This window comes from Kogia breviceps, chromosome 3, assembly GCF_026419965.1.
Source record: "Kogia breviceps isolate mKogBre1 chromosome 3, mKogBre1 haplotype 1, whole genome shotgun sequence".
NCBI lineage: Eukaryota > Metazoa > Chordata > Mammalia > Artiodactyla > Physeteridae > Kogia > Kogia breviceps.
Genome location: NC_081312.1, coordinates 158,877,462 through 158,902,508, shown reverse-complemented (window position 1 = coordinate 158,902,508; position 25,047 = coordinate 158,877,462). Strand labels below are relative to the sequence as shown.

The 25,047-nt window shown below is 39.7% G+C and overlaps 1 protein-coding gene across 4 annotated transcripts in view; it reads left to right on the top strand.

The window, feature by feature from the left end:
- The window catches only part of DIP2C (disco interacting protein 2 homolog C), a 371,973-nt gene that overhangs the window by 312,482 nt on the left and 34,444 nt on the right, over positions 1-25,047 (top strand). For all 4 annotated transcript variants that reach the window (XM_059056827.2, XM_059056829.2, XM_067030168.1 and 1 more), the window contains 2 exons: positions 11,496-11,626; positions 23,149-23,317. In XM_059056827.2, coding sequence (XP_058912810.1) covers positions 11,496-11,626; positions 23,149-23,317 — 300 coding nt within the window. The remainder of the gene's footprint in view (positions 1-11,495; positions 11,627-23,148; positions 23,318-25,047) is intronic.

Here is a 25,047-nt window from a genome sequence, read left to right as displayed (position 1 = left end):
AATGGATAAAGAAGATCTGGGGGCTTCCCTGGTGGTGCAGTGGTTGAGAGTCCACCTGCCGATGCAGGGGACGCAGGTTCGTGCCCCGGTCCGGGAAGATCCCACGTGCCGCGGAGCGGCTGGGCCCGTGAGCCATGGCCACTGAGCCTGCGCGTCCGGAGCCTGTGCTCCGCAGCAGGAGAGGCCACAACAGTGAGAGGCCTGTGTAACGCAAAAAAAAAAAAACAACAAGATGTGGCACATACATACAATGGAATATTACTCAGCCATAAAAAGAAACGAAATTGAGTTATTTGTAGTGAGGTGGGTGGACCTAGATAGAGTCTGTCATACAGAGTGAAGTAAGTCAGAAAGAAAAAAACAAATACCATATGCTAACACATATATATGGAATCTAAAAATAAAAAAAGGAATAAAGACACAGATGTAGAGAATGGACTTGAGGACATGGTGAGGGGGAAGGGTAAGCTGGGACGAGTGGCATGGACATATATACACTACCAATGTAAAATAGATGGCTAGTGAGAAGCAGCTGCATAGCACCAGGAGATAAGCTCGGTGCTTTGTGACCACCTAGAGGGGATAGGGAGCGTGGAAGGGAGATGCAAAAGGGAGGAGATATGGGGATATATGTATATGTATAGCTAATTCACTTTGTTTTAAAGCAGAAACTAATACACCATTGTAAAGCAATTGTACTCCAATAAAGATGTTTAAAAAAAAAAAGACACGGTTAAGTTCTCTGGCCTCAGGAAGCCCTTCACCTATTACCCACCTGACTGCTGCGTTTGCATAATTTTCATTTAGTTCTCTTACTCCATTTACTTTTTTTCCCAATTTTTAATTGTGGTTAAAATACATATACCACAAACTTACCATTTACCCAATTCAAGTGTACAGCTCAATGGTGTTAAACACGTTCAGAATTCTTTGCTGCTTTCACCACCACTCATCTTCATAAGTCATTTCATCTCACAAAACTGAAACTCACCCTTGCCCGCAGCAACTCCCACTGTACTTTCTGTCTTTATGATTTTGACTATTCTAGGTACCATGTTTATGTGGAATCATACAGTATATGTCTTTTGGTGTTTGGCTTATTTTCACTTAGCATAGTGTCGTCAGGTTTCATCCATGTTGAAGTATATATCAGAATTCCTTTTTAAGGCTGAGGTAATATTTCATTTTATGTATTTACCACATTTTACTTATCCATTCATTTATCAATGGACACTTGTGTTGCTTTCACATTTTAGTTATTGTGAATAATGCTGCAGTGAACATGGGTGTATAAATATCTCTTCGAGACATTGCCTTCAGCAATTTTAAGTATATATCCAGAAGTTGAATTGTTGGGTCATATGGTAATTATATTTTTAATTTTCTGGGGAATTGCCGTACTATTTTCCACAGTAGCTGTTCCATTTTACCTTCTCACCAACAGCGCACAAAGTTTCCAATTTCTCCACATCCTTGCCAACACTTGTATTTTATTTTCTGTTGGGTTTTTTTTTTCTTTTTCTTTTGAATGTCCTCTTTTTTTGGCGGGGGAAGAGCCGCACCACATGGCTTGTGGGATCTTGGTTCCCTGACCAGGGATTGAACCCAGGCCACTGCAGTAAAAGCCTGGAATACTAACCATTAGGCCACCAGGGAACTCCCTGTTGGTTGGTTTGTTTGTTTTTAATAGTAGCCTTCCTAATGGATGTGAGGTGGTATCACATTGTAATTTTAATTTGCATTTCCCTAAAGATTAATGATGTTGAGCATCTTTTCATGGAATTATTGGCCATTTGTATATATTCTTTGAAGAAATGTTTATTCAAGTCCTTTGCTGATTTTGAATTGTTTTCTTGTTGAGTTCTAGATGTTCTCTATATACTATGAATATTAATCTCTTATCAGATATATGGTTTGCAAATATTTTCTCCCATTCTTTGGGTTGTCTTTTTACTCTATGGATAGTGTCTTTTGATGCACAAAATTTTAAGATTTCTGTGAAGTCTAATTATTTTTGCCTGTGCCTTTGGTGTCATATCCAAGAAAACATTTCCAAATCCAATGTTGTGAACTTATGTCCCATATTTTCATCTAAAAGTTTTATTTTTTAGATCTTATATTTAGATCTTTGATCCATTTTGTGTTAATTTTGTTTATGGTATTAGGTAAGAGTCCAACGTAATTCTTTTGCATGTGGATATCCAGTTTTCTAAGCACCATTTGTTGAAAAGACTGTCCTTTCCCCATTGAATGGTCTTGACACCCATATCAAAAATCATTTGATCACCCACAGTTAACATTATACTCAACAGTGAAAAGCTGAAGCTTTCCTCTAAGATCAGGAGCAAGGCAAGGATGCTCACTTGTGCCACTCTTATTTATTATAGTACTGGAAGTCCTAACCAGAGAAATTAGGCAAGAAAAAGAAATAAAAGGCATCCAAACTGGAAAGGAAGAAGTAAAATTGTCACTATTTGCAGATGACATGATGCTATGTATAGAAAACACTAAAAACGCCACCAAAAACTGTTAGAATAAATGATTAAGTAAAGTGCAGGATAACAAAATTAATACACAGAAATCTGTTGTGTTTCTATACACTAATAATGAAATATCAGAAAGAGAAGTTAAGGAAACAATCTTATTTACAACTGCATCAAAAGAATAAAATACCTAGGAATAAATATAACCAAGGAGGTAAAAGACCTGTACACTGAAAACTATAAAATATTGATGACATAAATTGAAGAAGACACAAATAAATGGATATTCCATACTCTTGGTTAGAACAATTAATATTGTTAAAATAGCCATACTACCCAAAGCAATCTGCAGATTCATTGCAATCCTTATCAAAATTCTAATGGCATTTTTCACAGGAATAGAACAAACAATTCTAAAATACGTATGAAACCACAAAAGACCCCCAAATAGCCAAAGCCATCTTGAAAAAGATCAAAGCTGGAGACATCATGCTCCCTGACAGTACAAAGCTACAGTAATGCAAACAGTATTATTATACTGGCACAAAAACAGACACATAGATCAATGAAACAGAATAGCCCCAAAATTAACCCATGCATATATGTCAACTAATTTATGACAGAGGAGCCAAGAATATATGGTGGGGAAAGGACAGTCTTTCAATAAATGGTGCTTGGAACACTGGACAGCCACATGCAAAAGAATGAAACGGGACCAATTTTCTACACCACCCATAAAAATGAACTCAAAGTGAATTAAAGACTTGAATATAAGACATGAAACCATAAAAGTCCTAGAAGAAAACTTAGGGGTAAGCTCCTAGACATCGGTCTTGTCAATTTTTTGAGTTTGACATCAAAAGCAAAGGCAACAAAAGTTAAGCAAGTGGAATTACATCAAGCCGAAAAACTTTTGCACAGTAAAGGAAACATTAACAAATGAAAAGGCAACCTACTGAATGGGAGAAAATATTTACAAATCATATATCTCATAATGGGTTAATATCCAAAATATATAAAGAACTCATACAACTTAATAGCAGAAAAACAAACAATTATTTCTTAAAAATGGGCAGAGGATCTGAATAGACATTTTTCTGAAAGAGACATACAGATGGACAGCAGGTACATGAAAATATGCTCAACATCACTAATCACCAGAAAAATACAAATCAAAACCACAGTAAGCTATCACTTCCCACCTGTCAGGATGACCATCATCAAAAAGACAAGAGATAACATGTGTCCGTGAGGGTGTGGAGAAAAGGGAACCCTTGTGCACTGCTGGTGGGAATGTAAAGTGGTGCAGCCACTATGGAAAACAGTATGGAGATTCCTCAAAAAGTTAAAAATAAAACTACCATATTATCCAGCAATTGCACTTCTTGGTATTGATCTGAAGAAAATAAAAACACTAACTCGAAAAGATATCTGCACCCCCATGTTAATAGCAGCATTGTTTACAATAGCCAAGATATGGAAACAACATCAGTGTCCATTGGCAGATGAATGGATGAGTAAAATGTGATATGCCCACCCACCTACCCCCACCCTCCCCCATACACACAAAATGGAATATAATTCAGCCATAACATAGAAGGAAATCCTGCCATTTCAGACAACATGAATGAACCTGAAGGACATTATGCTAAGTGAAATAAGACAGAGAAAGACAAATACTGTATGATTATACTTATATGTGGAATCTTTAAAAAAAAAAAAAAAAACCAAGCTCATAGATACAGAGAACAGATTGGTGATGGGAAAAATGGGTGAAGGGAATGAAAAGGTACAGACTTCCAATTATAAATAAGGCCTGCAGATGTAATGTACAGCATGGAAACTATAGTTAATGATATACCGTACTGCGTATTTGGAAGTTGCTAAGAGAGTAAATCTTAGTAGCTGTCTTCACTAGACGTACTGTGGTGGTCATTTTGCAATACATACACATATGTATGTTATATTGTATACCTGAAACTAATATAATTTATGTCAGTTATACCTCAGTCAGTCAGTCAATCAAATCAATTGCATGTGAAGTCTAGGTAAAAATAAATAAATTAGTGAAAATTTTTTTTAAAAAATCGTTTGACCATATATGTGATGATTTATTTCTAGGCTCTGTATTCTGTTCTGTTTTTCTCTATGTCTGTCTTTATGCCAGTACTACTCTGTTTTGATTACTGTAGCTTTGTACTAAGTTTTTAAATCAGGAAGTGTGAGTCCTCTGACTTTGTTGTTCTTTTTCAAGATTGTTTTGGCTGCTCAGGTTCCTTTGAGATTTCATATGAATGTTACAATAGGCTTTTCTATTTCTGCAGAAAATATCATTGAGATTTTGATAGAGATTGCATTGAATCAGTATAGTCTTGGGTAGTATTGACATCTGTGAACAAGGGATGTGTTTCCATTTATTTATTTCTTCTTTAATTTCTTTCAACAGTGTTTTATAGTTTTCATTGTACAAGTTTCTCACATCCTTAGTTAATTCCTAAGTATTTTATTCTTTTTGATGGTATTATAAATGGAATTGCTTTAATTTCCTTTTCAGATTTTTCTTTTAGTGTATAGAAATTCAACCTACTTTTTGCATGTTGACTTTTTATCCTGCTACTTTGCTGAATTCATTTATGATTTATTGACAATTTTTTTGTGGAATTGTTAGGGTTTTCTACATATAAGATCACGTCATCTATGAACAGAGATAATTTTACTTCTTCCTTTCCAATTTGGATGCCTTTTATTTTTTTTTTTAATTTATTTCTTTTTTTTGCTGTACGCGGGCCTCTCACTGTCGTGGCCTCTCCCGTTGCGGAGCCCAGGCTCCGGACGCGCAGGCTCAGCGGCCATGGCTCACGGGCCCAGCCGCTCCGCGGCACGTGGGATCCTCCCGGACCAGGCCACGAACCCGCGTCCCCTGCATCGGCAGGCGGACTCTCAACTACTGCGCCACCAGGGAAGCCCTGGATGCCTTTTATATCTTTTTCATGCCTAATTGCTCTGGCTAGAACTTCCAGTAATGTGTTGAATAGAAGTAGTGAAAGTGGGCATCCTTGTCTTGTTCCTGATCTTAGAGAAAAAGCTTTTAGTCTATCACAGTTGTGTATGATGTTCACTGTGGGTTTTTGTATATTGTTTTTACTGTGTTGAGAACTTTTCTTCTATTTCTAGTCTGTTGATTGTTTTCATCATGAAAGGATGTTGAATTTTGTCAGGTGCTTTTTCTGCATCAACCAAGATGGTCATCTGGGGTTTTTCTCTTCGTTCTCTTAATGTGATATTTTATATTGCTTGATTTTCATATGTAGAGCCATCCTTGCATTCCAGGAATAAATCCAACTTGGTCATGATATATAAGCCTTTCAATATGCTACTGAATTTGGTTTGCTAGTGAGGATTTTTGCACCAGTGTTCAAAAGGGATATTGGTCTGTAGTTTTTATAGTTCTTATAGTATCCTTGTTCTTATAGTATCCTTGTCTGGCTTTGATATCAGGATTTTGGTGACCTCCAAGAATGAATTAGAAAGTGTTCCCTCCTCTTCAGTTTTTGGAGAAGTTTGAGAAGGATTGGTATTATTTCGTCTTTAAACGTTTGATAGAATTCAGCAGTGAAGCCATCAGATCCAGGGCCTTTTTTGGTTGGGATTTTTTTTTTTTTAACTGATTTGTCTTTCTTGCCAGTTATAGGTTTATTCAGATTTTCTATTTTTTGTGATTTAGCCTTCATAGAGTTTGTGTTCCTTCCTTATAGCTTGTGTTTCAAATTCCATGAAATAGAATTTTTCCATTTCTTGTTGGTTGTGCAGTTTATTGTTTTATAGTTGTTCATAGTACTCTCTTATATTTTTTTTTTAATTTCTGTAGAATCAGTAGTAAATGTCCCCACTTCAATTTCTGATTTTAGTAATCTGATACTTCCCTCTTTTTTCTTAGGCCATCTAGCCAGAGGTTTGTCAGTTTTGTTGGTCTTTTCAAAGAATCAACTTCTGGTTTCATTGTTTTTCTCTGCTATTTTTCTATTCTCTACTTATTTATCTCTGCTCTAATCTTTATTCCTTCTGCTACCTTTGAGTTTAGTCTGTTCTTTGTTTTCTCATTCCTTAAGTTGTAAAGTTAGGTTTTTGGTGTGAGACCTTTCTTGTTTTTTAATATAACCATTTATAGCTATAAATTTCTGCCTTAACCCTGCTTTGGCAGTATCCCCTTAGGTTTGGTTATATTGTCTTTTCATTTTCATTTGTCTAAATATTCTCTGATTTTCCTTGTAGTTTCTTCTTTGATCTCTTGGTTAAGAGGGCACTGTTTTAATTCCACAGATGTGTAGGTTTTCCAGTTTTTCTTCTATTCATCCTGTTGTGCTTGGAGAAGATACTTTGTATGTTATCTATCTTTTTAAATCTATTGAGACTTAATTTGTAGCCTAAAATATGTCTGCCCTGGAACATGACCCAAGTGCTCTTGAGAAGAGTGTGTATTCTGTTGTGGTTTTATATTGCTCTGTATGTTTCTTAGAGCTCTTTGGTTTATTGTGTTAAGTCCTCTCTTTCCATACTTCTGTCTGGTTGTTTTGCCCATTATTGAAAAGGGAATATCAAAGTCTCCGATTATTGTTATAGAGCTGCCTGTTTTTTTTTTTTTTTTTTTTTTGCGGTATGCGGGCCTCTCACTGTTGTGGCCTCTCCCATTGCGGAGCACAGGCTCCGAACGCGCAGGCCCAGCGGCCATGGCTCACGGGCTCAGTTGCTCCGCGGCATGTGGGATCTTCCCGGACCAGGGCACGAACCCGTGTCTCCTGCATCGGCAGGCGGACTCCCAACCACTGCGCCACCAGGGAAGCCCCAAGCTGCCTGTTTTTGTTTCATATATGTTGATGGTTTGCTTTTAGGTTTGTAGATGTTTACAATTGTTATATCTTCTTGCCATAATGAACCTTTTATTAATATATAATGCCCTTCTTTGTTTCTTGTATCTGTTTTGATTTAAATTTTATTTGTCTGATATTAATATAGCTACCCCTGCTCTTTTTTGGTTACTATTTGTGTGGAATATCTTTATCCATCTTTTCATGTTCAAACTATTTGTGTCTTTTGATCTAAAATGAATCTCCTGTGGGGCTTCCCTGGTGGCACAGAGGTTGAGAGTCCACCTGCCGATGCAGGGGACACGGGTTCGTGCCCCAGTCCAGGAAGATCCCACATGCCACGGAGCGGCTGGGCCCATGGGCCATGGCCGCTGAGCCTGTGCGTCCGGAGCCTGTGCTCTGCAAAGGGAGAGGCCACAACAGTGAGAGGCCCACATACCGCAAAATAAATAAATAAATAAATAAAATAAAATGAATCTCCTGTGGACAGCAGTAGTTGGATCATTTCTTTCATCCATTCTGCCGATTTCTTTCATTGATTGGAAAGTTAATCCATTTGTATTTGAAGTAATTACTGATAAGAAGGAACTTTTTTCATCTCTCTTATTTTCCATATGTCTTATAGCTTTTTTGTTCCTCATTTCCTGCTTTACTGTCTTATTCTGTGCTCAGTTGATTTTTTGTAGTGATACTTTAAAATTCCTATCTCATTTCCTTTTGTATATATTCTATAGCTATTTTCTTTGTGGTTACCATGGGATTTCATTTGATACCTTAAAGTTATTATGCTCTAATTTGTATGCCAGCCTAATTCCAGTAATATACAAAACTGCTTCTGTGCATCTCTGTCCCACCATTTTTTTCAGTTGTTGATGTCCCATAATTATATCTTTATACATTGTATGACCCAAAACGTGTAGTAATAAACATTTTTAAAATACATTTATTTATTTATTTTTGGCTGCATTGGGTCTTCGTTGCTGTGCACAGGCTTTTTCTAGTTGCGGCAAGCGGAGGCTATTCTTTGTTGTGGTACACAGACTTCTTATTGTGGTGGCTTCTTTTGTTGTGGAGCATGGGCTCTAAGCACACAGGCTTCAGTAGTTGTGGCACGTGGGCTTCAGTAGTTGTGGCTCGTGGGCTCTAGAGCACAGGCTCAGTAGTTGTGGCGCATGGGCTTAGTTGCTCCGCGGCATGTGGGATCTTCCCAGACCAGGGCACGAACCCGTGTCCCCTGCATCGGCAGGCGGACTCTCAACCACCGTGCCATCAGGGAAGCCTGAAGCGCACACTTTTGATCGTACCATTTTCATGATCTACAGAAGTGGGAACTATAATATTAAATCTTGATTCTATAAAGATGTTACTACTTGAAATAGGGCCAAAGTGATCTATGTTCTTACTTCCTAATGATTCCTCTTAATGTAAGTATAGACTCTGGAAATCCCAGAGAGATGAATAACTAGACTTTCTCTCAAATTTATAAGTTTTTCTTAAACCTTTGACTGTTTAATTTGTTTGATGAGTACCTGAAATGAAGTGTATTGTGATGTTGTTTAGTGAAAAACCCACGTGCTTCAAATACTGAGAGGCATAAATAGAGTTGAAATTATCTGCCTTACAATCGGCTCCAAATGGAAACTCCCACCTTTGTGGTTGCTCAGGTCACCATTTTTCTCAGAAATAAATTTTGATTCAGTTTTTGAACAAAAATATCATTGAGTGTCCAATGCACACCAAAAGTTGACAGAGAAAAGCCTTTCCAGTAAAGTGTTTTCCCTATAAAGGGCGTTACAGAATGTCCGATTTAGTATAAAATGTACAAGTTCAGATGTTCAATTTAAGTTGTTCATGCTCCCTGTTTAAAAGTGTGATTTGAACTCTGAAGGTTCCTGATAGATAGATCCTATGTCTGCATTTGCCCCACTCCACAGCCGTCCTATGGAGCGCCTGCCCAGCACCTACATGTGCTTTAGTTGGGCTTCCCTGCAGGGTGTTTTAGAGCTGACACCAGTTTGCTTCTGGAGCACTCTTCTGCTCACTGCAGTTGGTGTATGAGCTGATGTGTGCCCCAGGAATGGACACTTATTCTAACGTGAACCAAAGCAAAACTTCACTGGAAGGTAAACTTGCTAAAGATGTCATAAGATACATCCTTAAAATAAATACCCTTGGCCTTATCCCCTGTTCCTCCACGTTGATGTATCTGCTCTCAATGTCCCTTTTAGAGTAGAGCATTAGAGTTTGATGTTTGGGGCTTTGAGAAAACTAATTCTTTATTCAAGTACAAGTTTGCAGGAGTTTTTCTTACTAAAAGGTTCTGGTAAAGCATTTGAGCATGGGCTCTGGGTTTGTGATATTGGCAGGGTCCAAGATCGGAATGAGCTTAGGGATAGACAGTCCCCATTGCTAGTTATGTTTTCTTAACCTGTTAGCTTCCTGGTCACCGTGATGAACTCTGTTAACTCACCCTCTGAGCCCACAGAGGGGTGTGAGGATCATCATCTGCTTTCTCTAAGCTCTATGCACACTTTGTCAAAGTGCTTGCAGCCCCTGCAGTTACTAAGTTTCTGAACTTCCCACTACGTGGCCAGCTCCTGAGGGCAGAGGCTGTGTGTTCTTTTTTATATCCCAAGCACAAGTCCTCTGTTAACAAATTAGCATCTGCCGAGCTGAGCTGAGAGCTCAGTTCTCAAGCTGTGTACGACACCTGCACAGAGCGGGGATTCTGTGAAGGTCTGTTTTAGTTGCTAATCTGAGAATATGGGTGATTTTGGTAGCTGTGGTCTTACTAACTCCTGATGCAGCAGGCAGGGGGTTGAAGGCATGTTTCATAAATCCAGCTTCATTTCCTCTTTAAACAAATGTTGTGGTTTTAAAAACAAACTGCAAAGAACTGCTCGTGTGTTAGATTCTAGAGAAATTCTACATTGCTTTGTATGAATTCAGTAAAATATCCACAATGAAATCTTCTGTGCAGAACTTCTGACAGGGATCCTCTGTGGTAGGATGGAAACCCCCGCTCCTGGTTTCTCTCCTCTTTTTCCCCGGAGTGACTAATGAATGCTTTTCCCAGGCATTTGACTGGACTTCCCTGAGTATTACAGTGCTTTGCACTGGTCCCTTTTACAGTTCACCTCTGAGTGACATGCACTCCACGGTAATTTGAGACATGTTTAAGACCACGAACTTGGTAAAGTTTTCTGGGCTGCTTTTACTTTCCTTTTCCTCTTAGATTTCTTTGGCTAGAAAGCGTCTGTGAGAAAATTCATGTTACTAGATACAATTTCCAGTACTTTAAAAGAATTCACATTGCATGCTGACTGTCGTGGGACTGGTTGCTGCCTTCGGAGAAGTTCTTTACTGTAGCTGCACTGAGATTGGATTTGGGCTGCCGTCAAATGACGAGCATGTCTTACTGCACAAATGTGTGTGGCCTTCTGAGCCACGTTTCCTGATCATTGAGACAGGAGTCCTGCATCCAGTGTGCTCTGCTGGTCCCCCTGTTGCACGACAGGTGTGGTGTTGGGCCTGGAGATGAATCACAAGTCAGGTGTCGTCCCTGCCTGGAGAGGGGATGTGAGGAGTCACAAGTCCCCATCTACTGTACAGGGCTGCAGTGGGGATCGCAGTCGAACCCGCCATTCAGATGCAAGACGTCCTGACTTCACGGGCCAGAGTTACTAAGTTCTGGGGGACCAGGAGGTTTTGCTTGTGGTTTACTCTTGAAAATGGGAAAACTAATAACATCAGCAGGGGGCTTCCCTGGTGGCGCAGTGGTTGAGAATCCGCCTGCCGACGCAGGGGACACGGGTTCGTGCCCTGGTCCGGGAGGATCCCACATGCCGCAGAGCGGCTGGGCCCGTGAGCCATGGCCACTGAGCCTGCGCTCCGCAATGGGAGAGGCCACAACAGTGAGAGGCCCGCGTACCACAAAAAAAAAAAAAAAAAAAAGAAGAAGAAGAACATCAGCAGGCTGCTCTCTCCTAACAAAACCAAAGCTTGGCTACAATTGTTCTCTGTTTTTAAACCACCCTTGGGCATCGGATGTCAGGTCCCGTGCATTTCATGCGGCCTTGTTCTGTCACAGGAGTCCTTAGGATGGGCTCAGGCTCCGTGCACTTACCGCGACCTTGCTGTCTTGCAGATGTCTCACGCAGCCACCAGTGCCTTCTGCCGTTCTATTAAGCTGCAGTGTGAGCTCTACCCCTCTAGAGAAGTGGCCATCTGCCTGGACCCTTACTGTGGACTTGGGTTTGTCCTGTGGTGCCTCTGTAGGTGAGTTTCGTCTTTGCACCTTTATGATGTAAGTAAGTAAATCGTACACGCGTTTTCAGACCACTTGCGAGAACTGCTAACGGGAGGGGCCCGCCTGCAGGGTGCGGCTCCTCCTCAGCCCAGCTCCAGGTGCCACAGGGACACCTGCCCTGGTAGCCACTCTCTCCAGCATCTGAAAAATTAGTCTCGGTAAAGTTTGCTGAAACCAACAGAGACAAAATCTGGGGCCATTCTCAGAAGCTGTCCGTTGGGAATCCATTTTCCAAGTGACTCCCAGGCCGTGGGCTTGCTTCTTACGCCTCTAAATCTTCACAGGTGTCCCAGGCCTGGAACTGTGTTCACGGGGACCATCCAGGCTCTTTCCTCCTCAGGCTTCTCCCTGACTTCAGCTGTGGGAGGCCGGAAGGAAGCTCCACAGGCTCCCCTCCCCTCCCCTCCCCTGCGTGGCCCCCACTCCACAGCTGGCAGCCCCTGGGCCCAGCTCCTGGCAGCTGCCAACACATATTAATAGAGAGGATGAATGTTTATTGTCATTTTTCTCTAGTTGTACATAGATGTTCATTGTAGAAACTTTAGAAAATACAAAATAAATATAAAGAAGAAAATTAAGCCATCCATAAGTATACTACCCAGTGATACCAGTAAATACTATTAGCATTTTGGCATATAGTCTTAGAGTTTATCTTCTAATGTAGTATTTCTAATGTAGTACTATTTTTTATTATTAACATTTTCAAACATATACAAGTGTATATGTTTAAGTGTATAAAGAACACTGTAAGAAACACCAGGGCCCAACAACCAGCTTCACGTGGATCTTATTTTGCCAGTTTGCTTTCACCCAGCCTTCTGATTATTTCTGTCCCTTTTCCATATGGGCATTTTAAAACAAACACCAAAAAAACCATACGGTTTCACCCATAAACCTTTAAGTACACATACAATTTTGTAAATGTACATTAATATATTTATAAAACTGAGATGCTACCATGTGAAATTGCTTATAATTGCCTTCTTTTTTCATAACAGTAGACATTTTCTCATCTTTAAACATTCTCCTGAAACACTTACTTTAACGCATTTATAATATTCAATTGGGTTAAATTGTACTAAATCCAATTACATATTTTTTAGAAACACTATCATTCTAATCACCACAATTAAACTTTTTGAGAAAGCAAATATATATAATTGAACAGTTGAAATATTTTAATGATTTTTGCCTCAATTCAGAATGCAATAGCGTTGTGGGTAATTCTTTCTTGGAAAATAGTTCAGAGTAGGGCCAAAGTGACTTTAGACGTATCTGGCCAGCTGAGAAGGAAACCTATTCTGAACTACAGCTTTATAGGCAACGGTCTCTTGTTACTTGGCAAAAGTGCCTTCTAGTTCTGCAGGCTCACCCAGCCAAGCCCCGTGAAATCCACAGAGAAGGTGCTGGTTGGAGTGAGTCCTTGCTGCATGTCACCAGCAACAATGGGACTCTCTAGAGAAATTGTACAGAGAGGGTGGCGGTGACCCTTTGCTTAATGTCTTACCTGCAAATTCATTCAGAAGTCGCAAAATCAGCTATGACCCCTGCAGCACTAAAAATAAATACATAACAGCTGTAAACCTCTTCGTTCTGAAATCCATTATAGAAACAGATCCCAATGGACTTGTTTAAAAAAACTGGACCTGTTTTAAAAAGCACGTCAGACAGGTGGTATTCATGGATTAGGAAATTCAGTATTGTTAAGATGAAAATTCTCCCCAGACTGGATAAACTTCAAAAACATATGCCAAGTCTGAAAGAAGCCAGACTCAAAAGACCACTTATTATATGATTGTATCATATGATACCATTTGTTGGAAATGTTCAGAAAGGGCAAATTAACTGGGGCTAGAGCTGAAAACAGGATTGACTACAAATGAATACAAGGCATGCTTTAGGGCGATGAAAGTGTTCTAGAACTGCATTGTGGTGATAATTATACACTCTGAAAAACTGTCAAAGTTCTTTTAATTCTATACTGCAAATGGATGGATTTATGATATGCAAATTATACCTAAGTAAAACTTTTTTAAAAAGGAAAACAGCTTTCCTTGGAGTAACTGAAGTGCGTGGTACAGACCCTACCCTGCCAGTTCAGTAGGCTCACCCACGTGACACCACAGGGTGACGTGTGTTGTCGTGAGTTGTGTGGCTGCCTTGCTCAGGGTGCCCAAATTGTGAGAGTTATCAATTCTTTGTATGTTTTATCAAGTTAAAAATCTGAAATCATTGAATTACAAATGTACAAATTTATACTAGTTACCAAAATGTCTTTTTTTCTCCCTATCTCCTGTTCAGACATTTTTTATTTTTGTTTTTTTATCTAGATTTTATTTTTCAGAGTATTGTTAGGTTCACAGCAAAATTGAGTGGAAGGTACAAAGATTTCCCATGTGCACCCCACCCCCCACATGCGCAGCTTCCCCTGTTATCAGCATCTCCCACCAGAGTAGTACACTTTTTACAAACTAGGAACCTACCTTTGACACATTATCATCCCCGAGTCTATAATTTACATCAGGGTTCACTCTTGGTATTTTAGAGAGCCCAGAAATAGACCCACATAAGTATAGTCCGTCTATCTTTGACAAAAGTGCAAAGGCAATAAATACAGTGATACAATAGAACAAAGATGGTCTTTGCAACTAATGGTGCTGGAATAACTGGACATCCACAGACAAAAAAAAAAAAAAGAATCTAGACACAGGTGTTAACAGCCTTCACAAAAGTTAGCTCAAAATAGATCATAGGGCTTCCCTGGTGGCACGGTGGTTGAGAGTCCGCCCACCGATGCAGGGGACACGGTTTCGTGCCCTGGTCCGGGAAGATCCCACATGCCGCGGAGTGGCTGGGCCCGTGAGCCGTGGCTGCTGAGCCTGCACATCCGGAGCCTGTGCTCCACAACGGGAGAGGCCACAACAGTGAGAGGACCGTGTACCGCAAAAAAAAAAAAAAATAGATCATAGACCTAAATGTGAAACATAAAACTATAAAACTCTTAGAAAATAACTTAGGAGACTATCTAGATGATCTTGGGTTTGTTGATGACTTTTAGATACACCACCAAAGGCATGATGCATGAAAGAAATAATTGATAGGCTGACTTTATTAAAATTAATCATCTCTGCTCTGCAAAAGATAACTGTCAAGAGAATGGGAGCAGGCCAGAGACTGAGGGAAAATATTCCCAAAATGTTTTTTAAATTGTTCTTTTTGAAATTAAGATCTAAACTAGAATAGTTCAGGTTCCAGAAATTCACAGGAAATAATCTTCTTCCCTATAAGCAACCTGCTATTAAGTAGGGAAGTATTTATAGCCAGTGCCAAGAAATCAATGTTGGTTAATAAATGAAACAACAAACCAACTTTCGTTGGATTGAGCAAAAAAAAGGGCAAGTAGAAATTTGGTGAGTCAGGTTTTCTGTTTGTCCTCTACTAGGATTTAATAACCTTTTTCTTAATGTTGCCTTCTGTTTATAGGAATGAGGACAGAGGTGAAACTATGTTTAATTTTCACGAGTATGCTTATGTTCCCTAGCCTTGAACTCCACACTGGATCCTACCCTTTCATATGCTAGCAGTCTGATCAAGCAAGTCATTTATCCTGGTATATATTCTTGAGAAAGCTAGCAGTGGGTGATTTGTATTTCTTTTTCTTCATTTCTGGTCTCCTTATGATAGCATGTAAAAGGAAAATGCTGGGAACAGTATGGGTAGATTGTCATAATTAAGAGGATCATCATAAGGTTTTTACCTGCATTTTGATTCCCTAAGACATGGGGCTCCAATGTCATTAACTGTGTTTGGTACCTGCCAGAAAATGTAAAAGTCCTCAGTGTCAGAGAAGTGGTGTAAATTTGAGCTGGAATAAAAGTCATGCAGGGGAATCTAATTAAGGTGGTCTCGTTAACCCTGATTCACGAATGGGTTGAATAACATTTGGTGCTAACGGAAAACTGTGCACCATCACTTTTCAAAGAGGGAAAAGGCATGTTTCCTAGTGGATAATTAATGACTTAACATGGTGCATGATGTGCAAGGGTGTTAAATCTTGGGCTGTTACCTGGTGTATGATCCCATTTTTGGCCAAGATTGTTCTTTTAATAACCATTCAGCAGAGGTAAATTTTCCGTTATTTTTATTTCTTCCTGCTTAATGTTGCCTTGAGGCTTCTCATTGGAGTTGGTACATGAGCTACAAAGAAAGCTCTAATTCAAGGTCACGCCAGACGTGGTGTGGGGGCTGATCCTTGAGTGCTGCGTTGCAAAGGGCAGAGGGTGTAACGGTGCCTGTGGCACAAAACACTGGTGTCCAACAAGTCACCCGCACAGGTGGCTGCCACTTGTGTCGGTGGCCTCAGGGGCAGGGGTCTCCCTTAGCTCTCATGACCCCTGGAAAGAAGACAAGGGCTCAGGAACAGCCCGCAGGACCTTCGGGTGTGAGGGGAACAGCCCTGATGCGCTGCGGGAGCCGAGGAGGTGTTTAGCTCAACTTCAGACCCCCAGTGTGTATTCTTGGAAGGTTGTTGGTTCAGAAGTGAGAAAACAAAACATGCTGGATTCCCAACCAGATGAAAACTCTGATTTTTAAAGCACCACAGTGTTGGCTACAAGGACTTCCAGATGAAAGCGTGTTTTCACAAACTGCAAGGGCTCAGCTAAATTTGTACAGAAGTGTTGCTGGATAGATGCTACTTGCAGTAAGTAGTTGTTTGACCAAGGTGTCAGTATTGTAATGCAGATATATTGTCCTGCTGTTTGATCTCTTAAATAGCCGCACTGTAAAGTGATCTTTAAAGGCTTAAATCAATTTCCCAAGGACAAATCTTAAAGAAAAATTGACAGAATGTTGAGTGTTATAATTATTGGAATGGGATCTTATTGATTTTGTATATTGACTATAGAAATAATTTTTATACTTTTCCACAGGGCTCCACTGAAATGTGCAGTTTTGCATGTTTTGTGTGTAACAAAACTTTCACATCAGCAGGAATTCAAACGAAATATTTGAAAACTTTCAAAGGAAAGTTTGGGGCATAAAATCCTTTCTCCTGGTTACTGAGAGCAGTCAGCACATCCTCAGAGCTCTTTAAAGTTCATCTAAACTCAACATGGAACCAGTTCTTATTCTATTCTGAGTTTCATTTAATTCTTTAAATACAGAGGGCTCTGTTCATTATCAGATTTCCTTGCTCAGAAGGATTAAGTAAAATTCAAAAAATCCAAAAGCCACCACCGGAAAAATTCCCGCCTGATTATCAGATTTCCTTCCTAGAATAACACCTACATTTTATCCCCACACATTGGTTGTTGGTTGTCTGATGTTTTGATGTATTAAACTCCAATAGGAGAATCTAAAGCAATCACCATCTTGTAGCATTTTGTTATCCTGATAAGAAATGTGTGATAGAGGTATTCCAGGATAGAAATGTGTGTGTTTTTGAACGTATTTATGGGTCATATTCTATGGAAATGAATGAGTGCCCTGAGAACTGACAAATGGGCAGAGAGACACCCGGGTTCCCTCTGCCCTACCCTAGCCCCCATTAGTATCCTGCTGTGTTTGTTCCTGTGCTCTTGCCCTTCTTCACAGCTATAATCGTAGTTTGTATGTGGTTCCATATCCCGCTTTCTTCTTTTAATATTAAAAATGGGAAGTTTTTAACCGTGTGTCTTGGATTTAAGTTTTGTGGAATCCATCTTTAGAAGCCAAGTTAGAACACACCTGCCAACAAATCACTTTCATTCCTTAAAAAGACCATTCTTCCTAGTGCTCCACATTGGGAGTATGTGATCCCTGGGAGCCAGTGTTTCCACTACAAACAGGAAAGGTCCTCTGAAAGCCGTCATGAGCTGGAGTTGTGAGTAGGAGAGTTTTTTGTGGGGGTCATACCTGTCCCAGGTAAAAAGGCGGCCAGAGGACTGGACAGGGCAACCGGCACCACCAGGAGCTTCCTGAGCTCCCTGCCCCCCCGCACCATATCACAGGCTTGTTCCTTTCTGAAGGGACATCCGAGGGACACACCCAGCCCACCTCATCAGGCTAAGGCTTTTTTATGAAGCAAAAACAGGTTCTTTAAATGGTGCTTATTCTAATACGTCCAAAGAGCATGTCAGTTATTTGTACATGACAGACTTAGTCTAAGAACCTTCTTTTTGAAATTCTTGCTTATGATTTTCACTTGCTCAGCTGGGATCCCCAGGGTGGTCTAGGGAAGGTGGGTGGGACCTCAGAGGGCCTTCAGCTCACGGGGGTGTTTCCTCTGAGCCCTAACTCTCAGCTCATTATTTACTCCTCCCTTGAAGAAGCACTGTCCTTTAAAAGGAGACACTGGGGGAAAAAAAAAAAGGAGACATTGGTTTAAATGAAGCTTCTTTTGTTCTGCAATAACTGTGGCATTTGAGTGTGCTCTGAGATGCTTGAGTAGATTTAATACAGCCTGTGCAACGAACCCTGACTGGCATAGAATTGTTGAAATAAAGTGGCAATGTCTTCTTGTACTTATTCTGATACTCCTTCAGAGGAGATCAGATTAATTAACATTCCTGGCTTACACATTAACTTCAAGTAATAACACAAGAAAAACCAGTGCGGCATTACAATGCCATATCGTAAAACATTTTGTGTGTGTGTGTGTGTGTGTGTGTGTGTGTGTGTGTGAGAGAGAGAGAGAGAGAGAGAGAGAGAGAGAGAGAGAGAGAGAGAGAGAGAGAGAGAGAGAATACAGCTCTAATGATGAACTACTTACCATTGGGTGACTTTCACACTTTTGAATCTTTGTTTTCAACAGACAGAGGGCTTATGATTCCTCAATCATTGATATAATAAAAGCCAATTACATTTTTTAAATGGGCAAAGGACTTGATTAGATAGATATTCCTCCAAAGAAAACATACAAATGGCCAATAAGCACATGAAAAGGTGTTCAACATCATGAGTCATTAGGGAAAGACAAGTCAAAACCACCATGAGGTATCACTTCACACTCACTGGTATGGCTATACTTAAAAAAATGGAAAATAACAAGTACCGGGGAGAATTTGGAGAAACTGGAATCTTCGTACCTTGCTGGTAGGAATGTAAACTTGTGCAGCCTTTGGGAAACAGTTTGGCAGTTCCTCGGCAAATTAAACATAGAATTACCATGTGGTCTAGCAATTCCACTTTGGGGTACATACCCAAAAGAATTGAAAACAGGGACTTAAACGGATACTTGTACATGCTATTCATAGCAGCATTATTCACAGTAGCCAAAAGGTAGAAACCACCCAAGCATCCATCAGTGGATGAATGAACAAATAAAATGTGGTCTATCCATACAGTGGGATGTTATTCAGCCTTGAAGACACATGCTACAACATGGAAGAATGTTGAAGGCAATATGCTAAGTGAAATAATCCAGACAGAAGAGGACAAATATTGTGTGATTTCACTTAAATGAAATATCTGGAATAGGCAATTCAGAAACAGAAAGTAGGTTAGAGGTTACCAGGCCCTGGGAGGTGAAAGTGGTGATGGGTTAGGTACAGAGCTTCTGTTTGGGATGGTGAAAAATTTTGGACATAAATAGCAGTAATGGTTGCACAACATTATAAACGTAATTAATGCCACTGGAGTGTCATTTTTAAATGGTTGAATGGTAAATCTTATGCATATTTTTCCACAGTAAGACTTTTAAAACTAAGACCAAAAAAAAAACCATTTGGTAGCATCTTTAGGAATTTTTCTGTATAGTATCATGTCATCTGCAAATAGTGACAGTTTTACTTCTTCTTCTCCAATTTGGATTCCTTTTATTTCTTTTTCTTTTCTGATTGCTGTGACTAGGATTTCCAAAACTGTGTTGAATAAAAGTGGTGAGAGTGGGCATCCTTGCCTTGTTCCTGATCTTAGAGGAAATGCTTTCAGCTCTTCACTGTTGAGTATGTTAGCTGTGGGTTTGTCATATATGGCCTTTATTATATTGAGGTATGTTTCCTCCATTCCCACTTTCTGGAGAGTTTTTCTCGTAAATAGATGTTGAACTTTATGAAAAGCTTTTTTTGGCATCTATTGAGATAGATGATCATGATTTTTATTCTTCAATTTGTTAATGTGGTATACCACCTGATTTGCAAATATTGAAAAATCCTTGCATCCCTGGGATAAATTTCACTTGATTGTGGTGTATGATCCTTTTAATGTGTTGTTGGATTCAGTTTGCTACTACTAGAGCTCGTCAATTAATTCAGTAAATTGGCAGGATACAAAATTAATAGAGAAATTTGTTGCATTTCTATACATTAACAACAGAAGAGCAGAAAGAGAAATTAAGGAAACAACCCCATTTACCACCACATCAAAAAGAATATGATAACTTAGGAATAAACCTACCTAAGGAGGCAGAAGACCTGTACTCTGAAAACTGTAAGATGCTGATAAAAGAAACTGAAGAGGACACAAATAGATGGAAAGATATACCATGTTCTTGGATTGGAAGAATCAATATTGTTAAAATGACTGTACTACCCAAGACAATCTACAGATTCAGTGCAATGCCTATCAAATTGCCAATGGCATTTTTCACAGAACTAGAACAAAAAATTTTTAAATTTGTATGGAAACACAAAAGACCCCGAATAGCCAAAGCAGTCTTGAGAAAGTAGAATGGAGCCAGAGGAATCAGGCCTCCTGACCTCAGACTATACTACAAAGCTACAGTCATCAAAAGTGTGGTTCTGGCACAAAAACAGAAATACAGATCAGTGGAACAGGATAGAAAGTCCAGCGATAAACCCATGCACCTATGGTTAATTAATCTACAACAAAGGAGGCAAGAATAATACAATGGAGAAAAGACAGTCTCTTCAATAAGTGGTGCTGGGGGGCTTCCCTGGTGGTGCAGTGGTTAAGAATCTGCCTGCCAATGCAGGGGACACAGGTTCAAGCCCTGGTCCGGGAAGATCCCACATGCTGTGGAGCAACTAAGCCTGTGCACCACAACTACTGAGCCTGCACTGTAGATCCCGCGAGCCACAACTACTGAAGCCGCACACCACAACTACCGAAGCCCATGTGCCTGGAGCCAATGCTCTGCAAAAAGAGAAGCCACCACAATGAGAAGCCCACGCACCACAACAAAGAGTAGCCTCCCGCTCACCACAACTAGAGAAAGCCGGTGCGCAGCAACGAAGACCCAGTGCAGCCAGAAATAAGATAAATAAATTTTTTAAAAAATAAGTGGTGCTGGGAAAACTGGACAGCTACATGTAAAAGAATGAGATTAGAACAATTTTTAACACCATACACAAAAATAAACTCAAAGTGAATTAAAGACCTAAATGTAAGACTGGATACTATAAAACTCCTAGAGGAAAACATAGAATACTGACATAAATCTCAGCAATATCTTTTTGGATCCATCTCCTAGAGTAATGCAAATAAAAAACAAAAATAAATGAATGGGACTTAATTAAACTTAAGCTTTGGCACAGCAAAGGAATTCATAAACAAAACAAAAAGACAACCTAGGGACTGGGAGAAAATATTTGCAAATGATGCAGCCAACAAAGGATTAATCTCCAAAATATACAAACAGTGCATGCAGCTCAATATCAAAAAAACAAACAACCCAATCAAAAAATGAGCAGAAGATCTAGGAAGACACTTCTCCAGAGAAAACATACAGATGGCCAACAGGCACATGCAAATATGCTCAACTTTGCTAATTATTAGAGAAATGCAAACCAAAATTGCAATGAGGTATCACTTCATACCAGTCAGAATGGTCATCATCAAAAAGTCTACAAATAATAAATGCTGGAGAGGGTGTGGAGAAAAAGGAACCCTCCTACACTGTTGATGGGAATGTAAATTGGTGCAGCCACTATGGAAAACAGTGTGGAGAGTCCTTAAAAATCTAAAAATAGAATTACCGCATGATCCTGCAGTCCCACTCCTGGTCATCTATCTGGCGAAAACTCTTAATTTGAAAAGATGCATACACCCCAGTGTTCATTGCAGCACTATTTACAGTAGCATGGAAATTTACAAAGACATGGAAGCAACCTAAATGTCCATCAACAGATGAATGGATAAAGAAGATGTGGTATATATATATATATATATACAATGGACTATTACTCAGCTATAAAAAAGAATGAAATGATGCCATTTGCAGCAACATGGATGGACCTAGAGATTATCATACTAAGTGAAGTAAGCCAGGGAGAAACAAATACCATATGGTATCACTTATATGTGGAATATATATTTTAAAAAAGATACAAACGAACTTATTTACAAAACAGAAATAGACCCACAGACATAGAAAACAAACTTATGGTTACCAAAGGGGAAAGTGGTGGGGAGAGGGATTAACATATACACACTACTATATGGAAAGTAGATAGCCAACAAGGAAGGACCTACTGTATAGCACAGGGAGCTATACTCAATATTTTGTAATAACCTATAAGGGAAAATAATCTGAAAAAGAATATATTATATTTATATATATGTGTGTGTGTGTGTGTGTGTGTGTGTGTGTAACTGAGTCCCTGTGCTGTACACCTGAAACTAAAACATTGTAAATCAACTGTACTTCAATTTTTAAAAAAAGAATCTCTTTTACTTAAATTTTAGAAGGTAGTTTATCTAGGTTGTCTGTTTTAGCATATGATATCTATTAATATTGATTTGTAGCCATAAACCAAACAAAATTAATACCATTGAAAATGTAGTTTGGCAAATACTTCATTATTTTAAAATCACACTTGCCCCATTAATTAATGGTGAAACAAAATATGTAGCCTCTTGTTTCTCTCCCCATGCTCTCTAACATAACGGTAAAATTAGAGACTGATTGTGTTTTCCTTAGTTCTGTTTGGTAATCCGATTGGATCATTCTGAAGTAAAATTATAATCCTAATTCTTCTAATTGTCTTAGTTTCCTTTTATTTACTCTGGATGTCAGTTTTCTGAACCAGGGTTGGGCACGCTTTTCCTCAAGTGGCTGTTTAGTAAATATTCAGTCTCCATAGTCTCTGTCACAATCCTCAGCTCTGCCCGTTGGTGTGAAAGCCACTGCAGATGGTACTGCAAGGACTGAGGGCCGTATCCCAATAAAACTTTATTTACAGAACCAGGCAGCATGTAGTTTGCTAACTTCTGTTCTGAACTTCCAGACCGTTTTGCCAAAATTCAGTCCTGTGCTTCCCACTGTGAGAGTCCATTCTGTGAATATAGCAGCTTTGAGAGAAAGCTAACAGCGTCAGAGCTTTGAGATCTTTCAATGAGTGCTCAAAATGACAGTAACTGCGAATCATAATCCCATAGTTCTTTTGCATTTTTCAGAATGTTTTTATAAACACGCTTTTGTTTTATATTTACAAATTCCGGAGAGTAGAGTTGGTGTGACTGTCCCCTCTTGCAAATGGACAGTAGGTGTTTCTCAGAGGCTGGTCCCCCCTTCTCCATCCTCACTGAGCCCTCCCATCTCTCTGTGCAGCGTGTATTCCGGGCACCAGTCCATCCTCATCCCGCCTGCAGAACTGGAGACCAACCCTGCCTTGTGGCTGCTTGCCGTGAGTCAGTACAAAGTCCGGGATACATTTTGCTCCTACTCAGTGATGGAACTGTGTACCAAGGGGCTGGGCTCGCAGACAGAATCCCTCAAGGTAAGCAGCCCTCAGAGTACCTGGGGGACACATGCCAGCCTCCTGGGAAAGCACCAGTGTCAGAGGGCGTGGAGTAGGTGTGGTGAGGCCAAATGATCCTTCAGAAAAGCCGACATACGGTCTGCTGTCACCTGGGGTTGACGAAGTTGTTTTCACTTGAAAACCTTGTTTTATAACATGGATATTTTCCCACTGCCAGAGTTAGAGGTCAGAGTGTATGTTATTGATGTCTTTAATTCTGTTAGGGCTACTTGGAGGGTCCTGAATTGCCTTTTGATTTGTTGATGGATTCAGTTCTTGAGTGCAGTTAGTTTTATTCCAACACTGGGGTTCGAGTCATACATCTAAATTTAGCCACTCATTTTGTTCTCCTTGAGGACCCTGATTGGTAGATCTGGGTCCTAACCAAAATTCATTTTTACAATCCAGTGAACAGTGGCTTGGTTTTATTTTTTAATATTCAATTACCATTATGTGACAATAACAACATTTTCCTTCATTTAAGCCAAGGACTTTTTGATAGACGTATTTTCATAGTAAATTATGTAGTCCTTATTCAAGTAACTAAGAATAATCGTATGACCTATTTTGGTTAATATTCCAGCTATTCACTGTTTATATGCTCAGATATGTGTGAGTGTGTATGTATAGATATATACACATTATATTTGTGTGTATATATGCACTCATACAAATTATGTATACACTTGCCGTTAGTGAAGCAATATATTTCTCTCTTCTGAATTTTGTTTTTCTATTCAGACCTAGTGCATTAAGCTTGAACAGGAAAGCAAAATGCAAGATAACTTTGATATTAAGCTACATAAATAAATATTACTTGAAGTTATATGTTTATACAGCAAAGGAAATTTATAAAACATAATTATTCATGTCCACCTATATTATGCTATAAAATGATTGAGTATGTTTCATGAACTTTACCTATAGGTGCATTTATAAATAACCAATGAAATAATAAGTGATTTCTAAGCACTTTACATGTTGATTAATTTAACATTTACAATAGTTCTCTGGAATAGATCCATTATTGTTTCCATTTTAAAGATGAGGAAACTTAGGTTACAGAGAAATTAAGCACCTTCTCCAAGTTCTTACATTTAGTAAACTTTGAAGCCAAATTTTGAATCTGTGGCTCCAGGAGCACCATCCCAAAGCCCAGGGTGCATTGCCTCCCAAAACATGCATGTGTCGAGGGTCATTCGTGTTACCCCGACTTAATTTTCCCTGTGTGACTGCACGTATGGAAGACTGTCTTGACTCGTGTGCCTCCTCAGCTCAGGTGCCCTTGTCAGCTCTCCAGGATGCCGATGGCTCCTGGCGACTGTCCTGTGTGGGGATGGAGACCCTGTCGCCCCCTCGCCTCCTGTTTCATTGCCACTCCTGTTGCACATTTTGCTCGTCCTCGGCTCCGCTTGGGAGTGTTGTGCTTTTAAGGCACTTCATTTCCTGCCCCGGGTGTTGCCGTTTCGTTCACTTGATGGAATTTGGGCAGAAGTGAGCTGTGCTTCCTTGTGACAGTTTATCTGGGACCTTTTATGTCTCCGGACATGAAAGGAGAGCTGTGTTTAAGAAGCTGCCCAGGTGTTTTCATTTTCCATTCCTATATTAAAAGCAGGTTTCTCATTTCTCTCCGATGGATGTTCCTGTGTATCCATGCTGGCAGGAGTGTATACAAGTGCTTCTGTTCTTCCCCAAACCCTGTCCTTTAT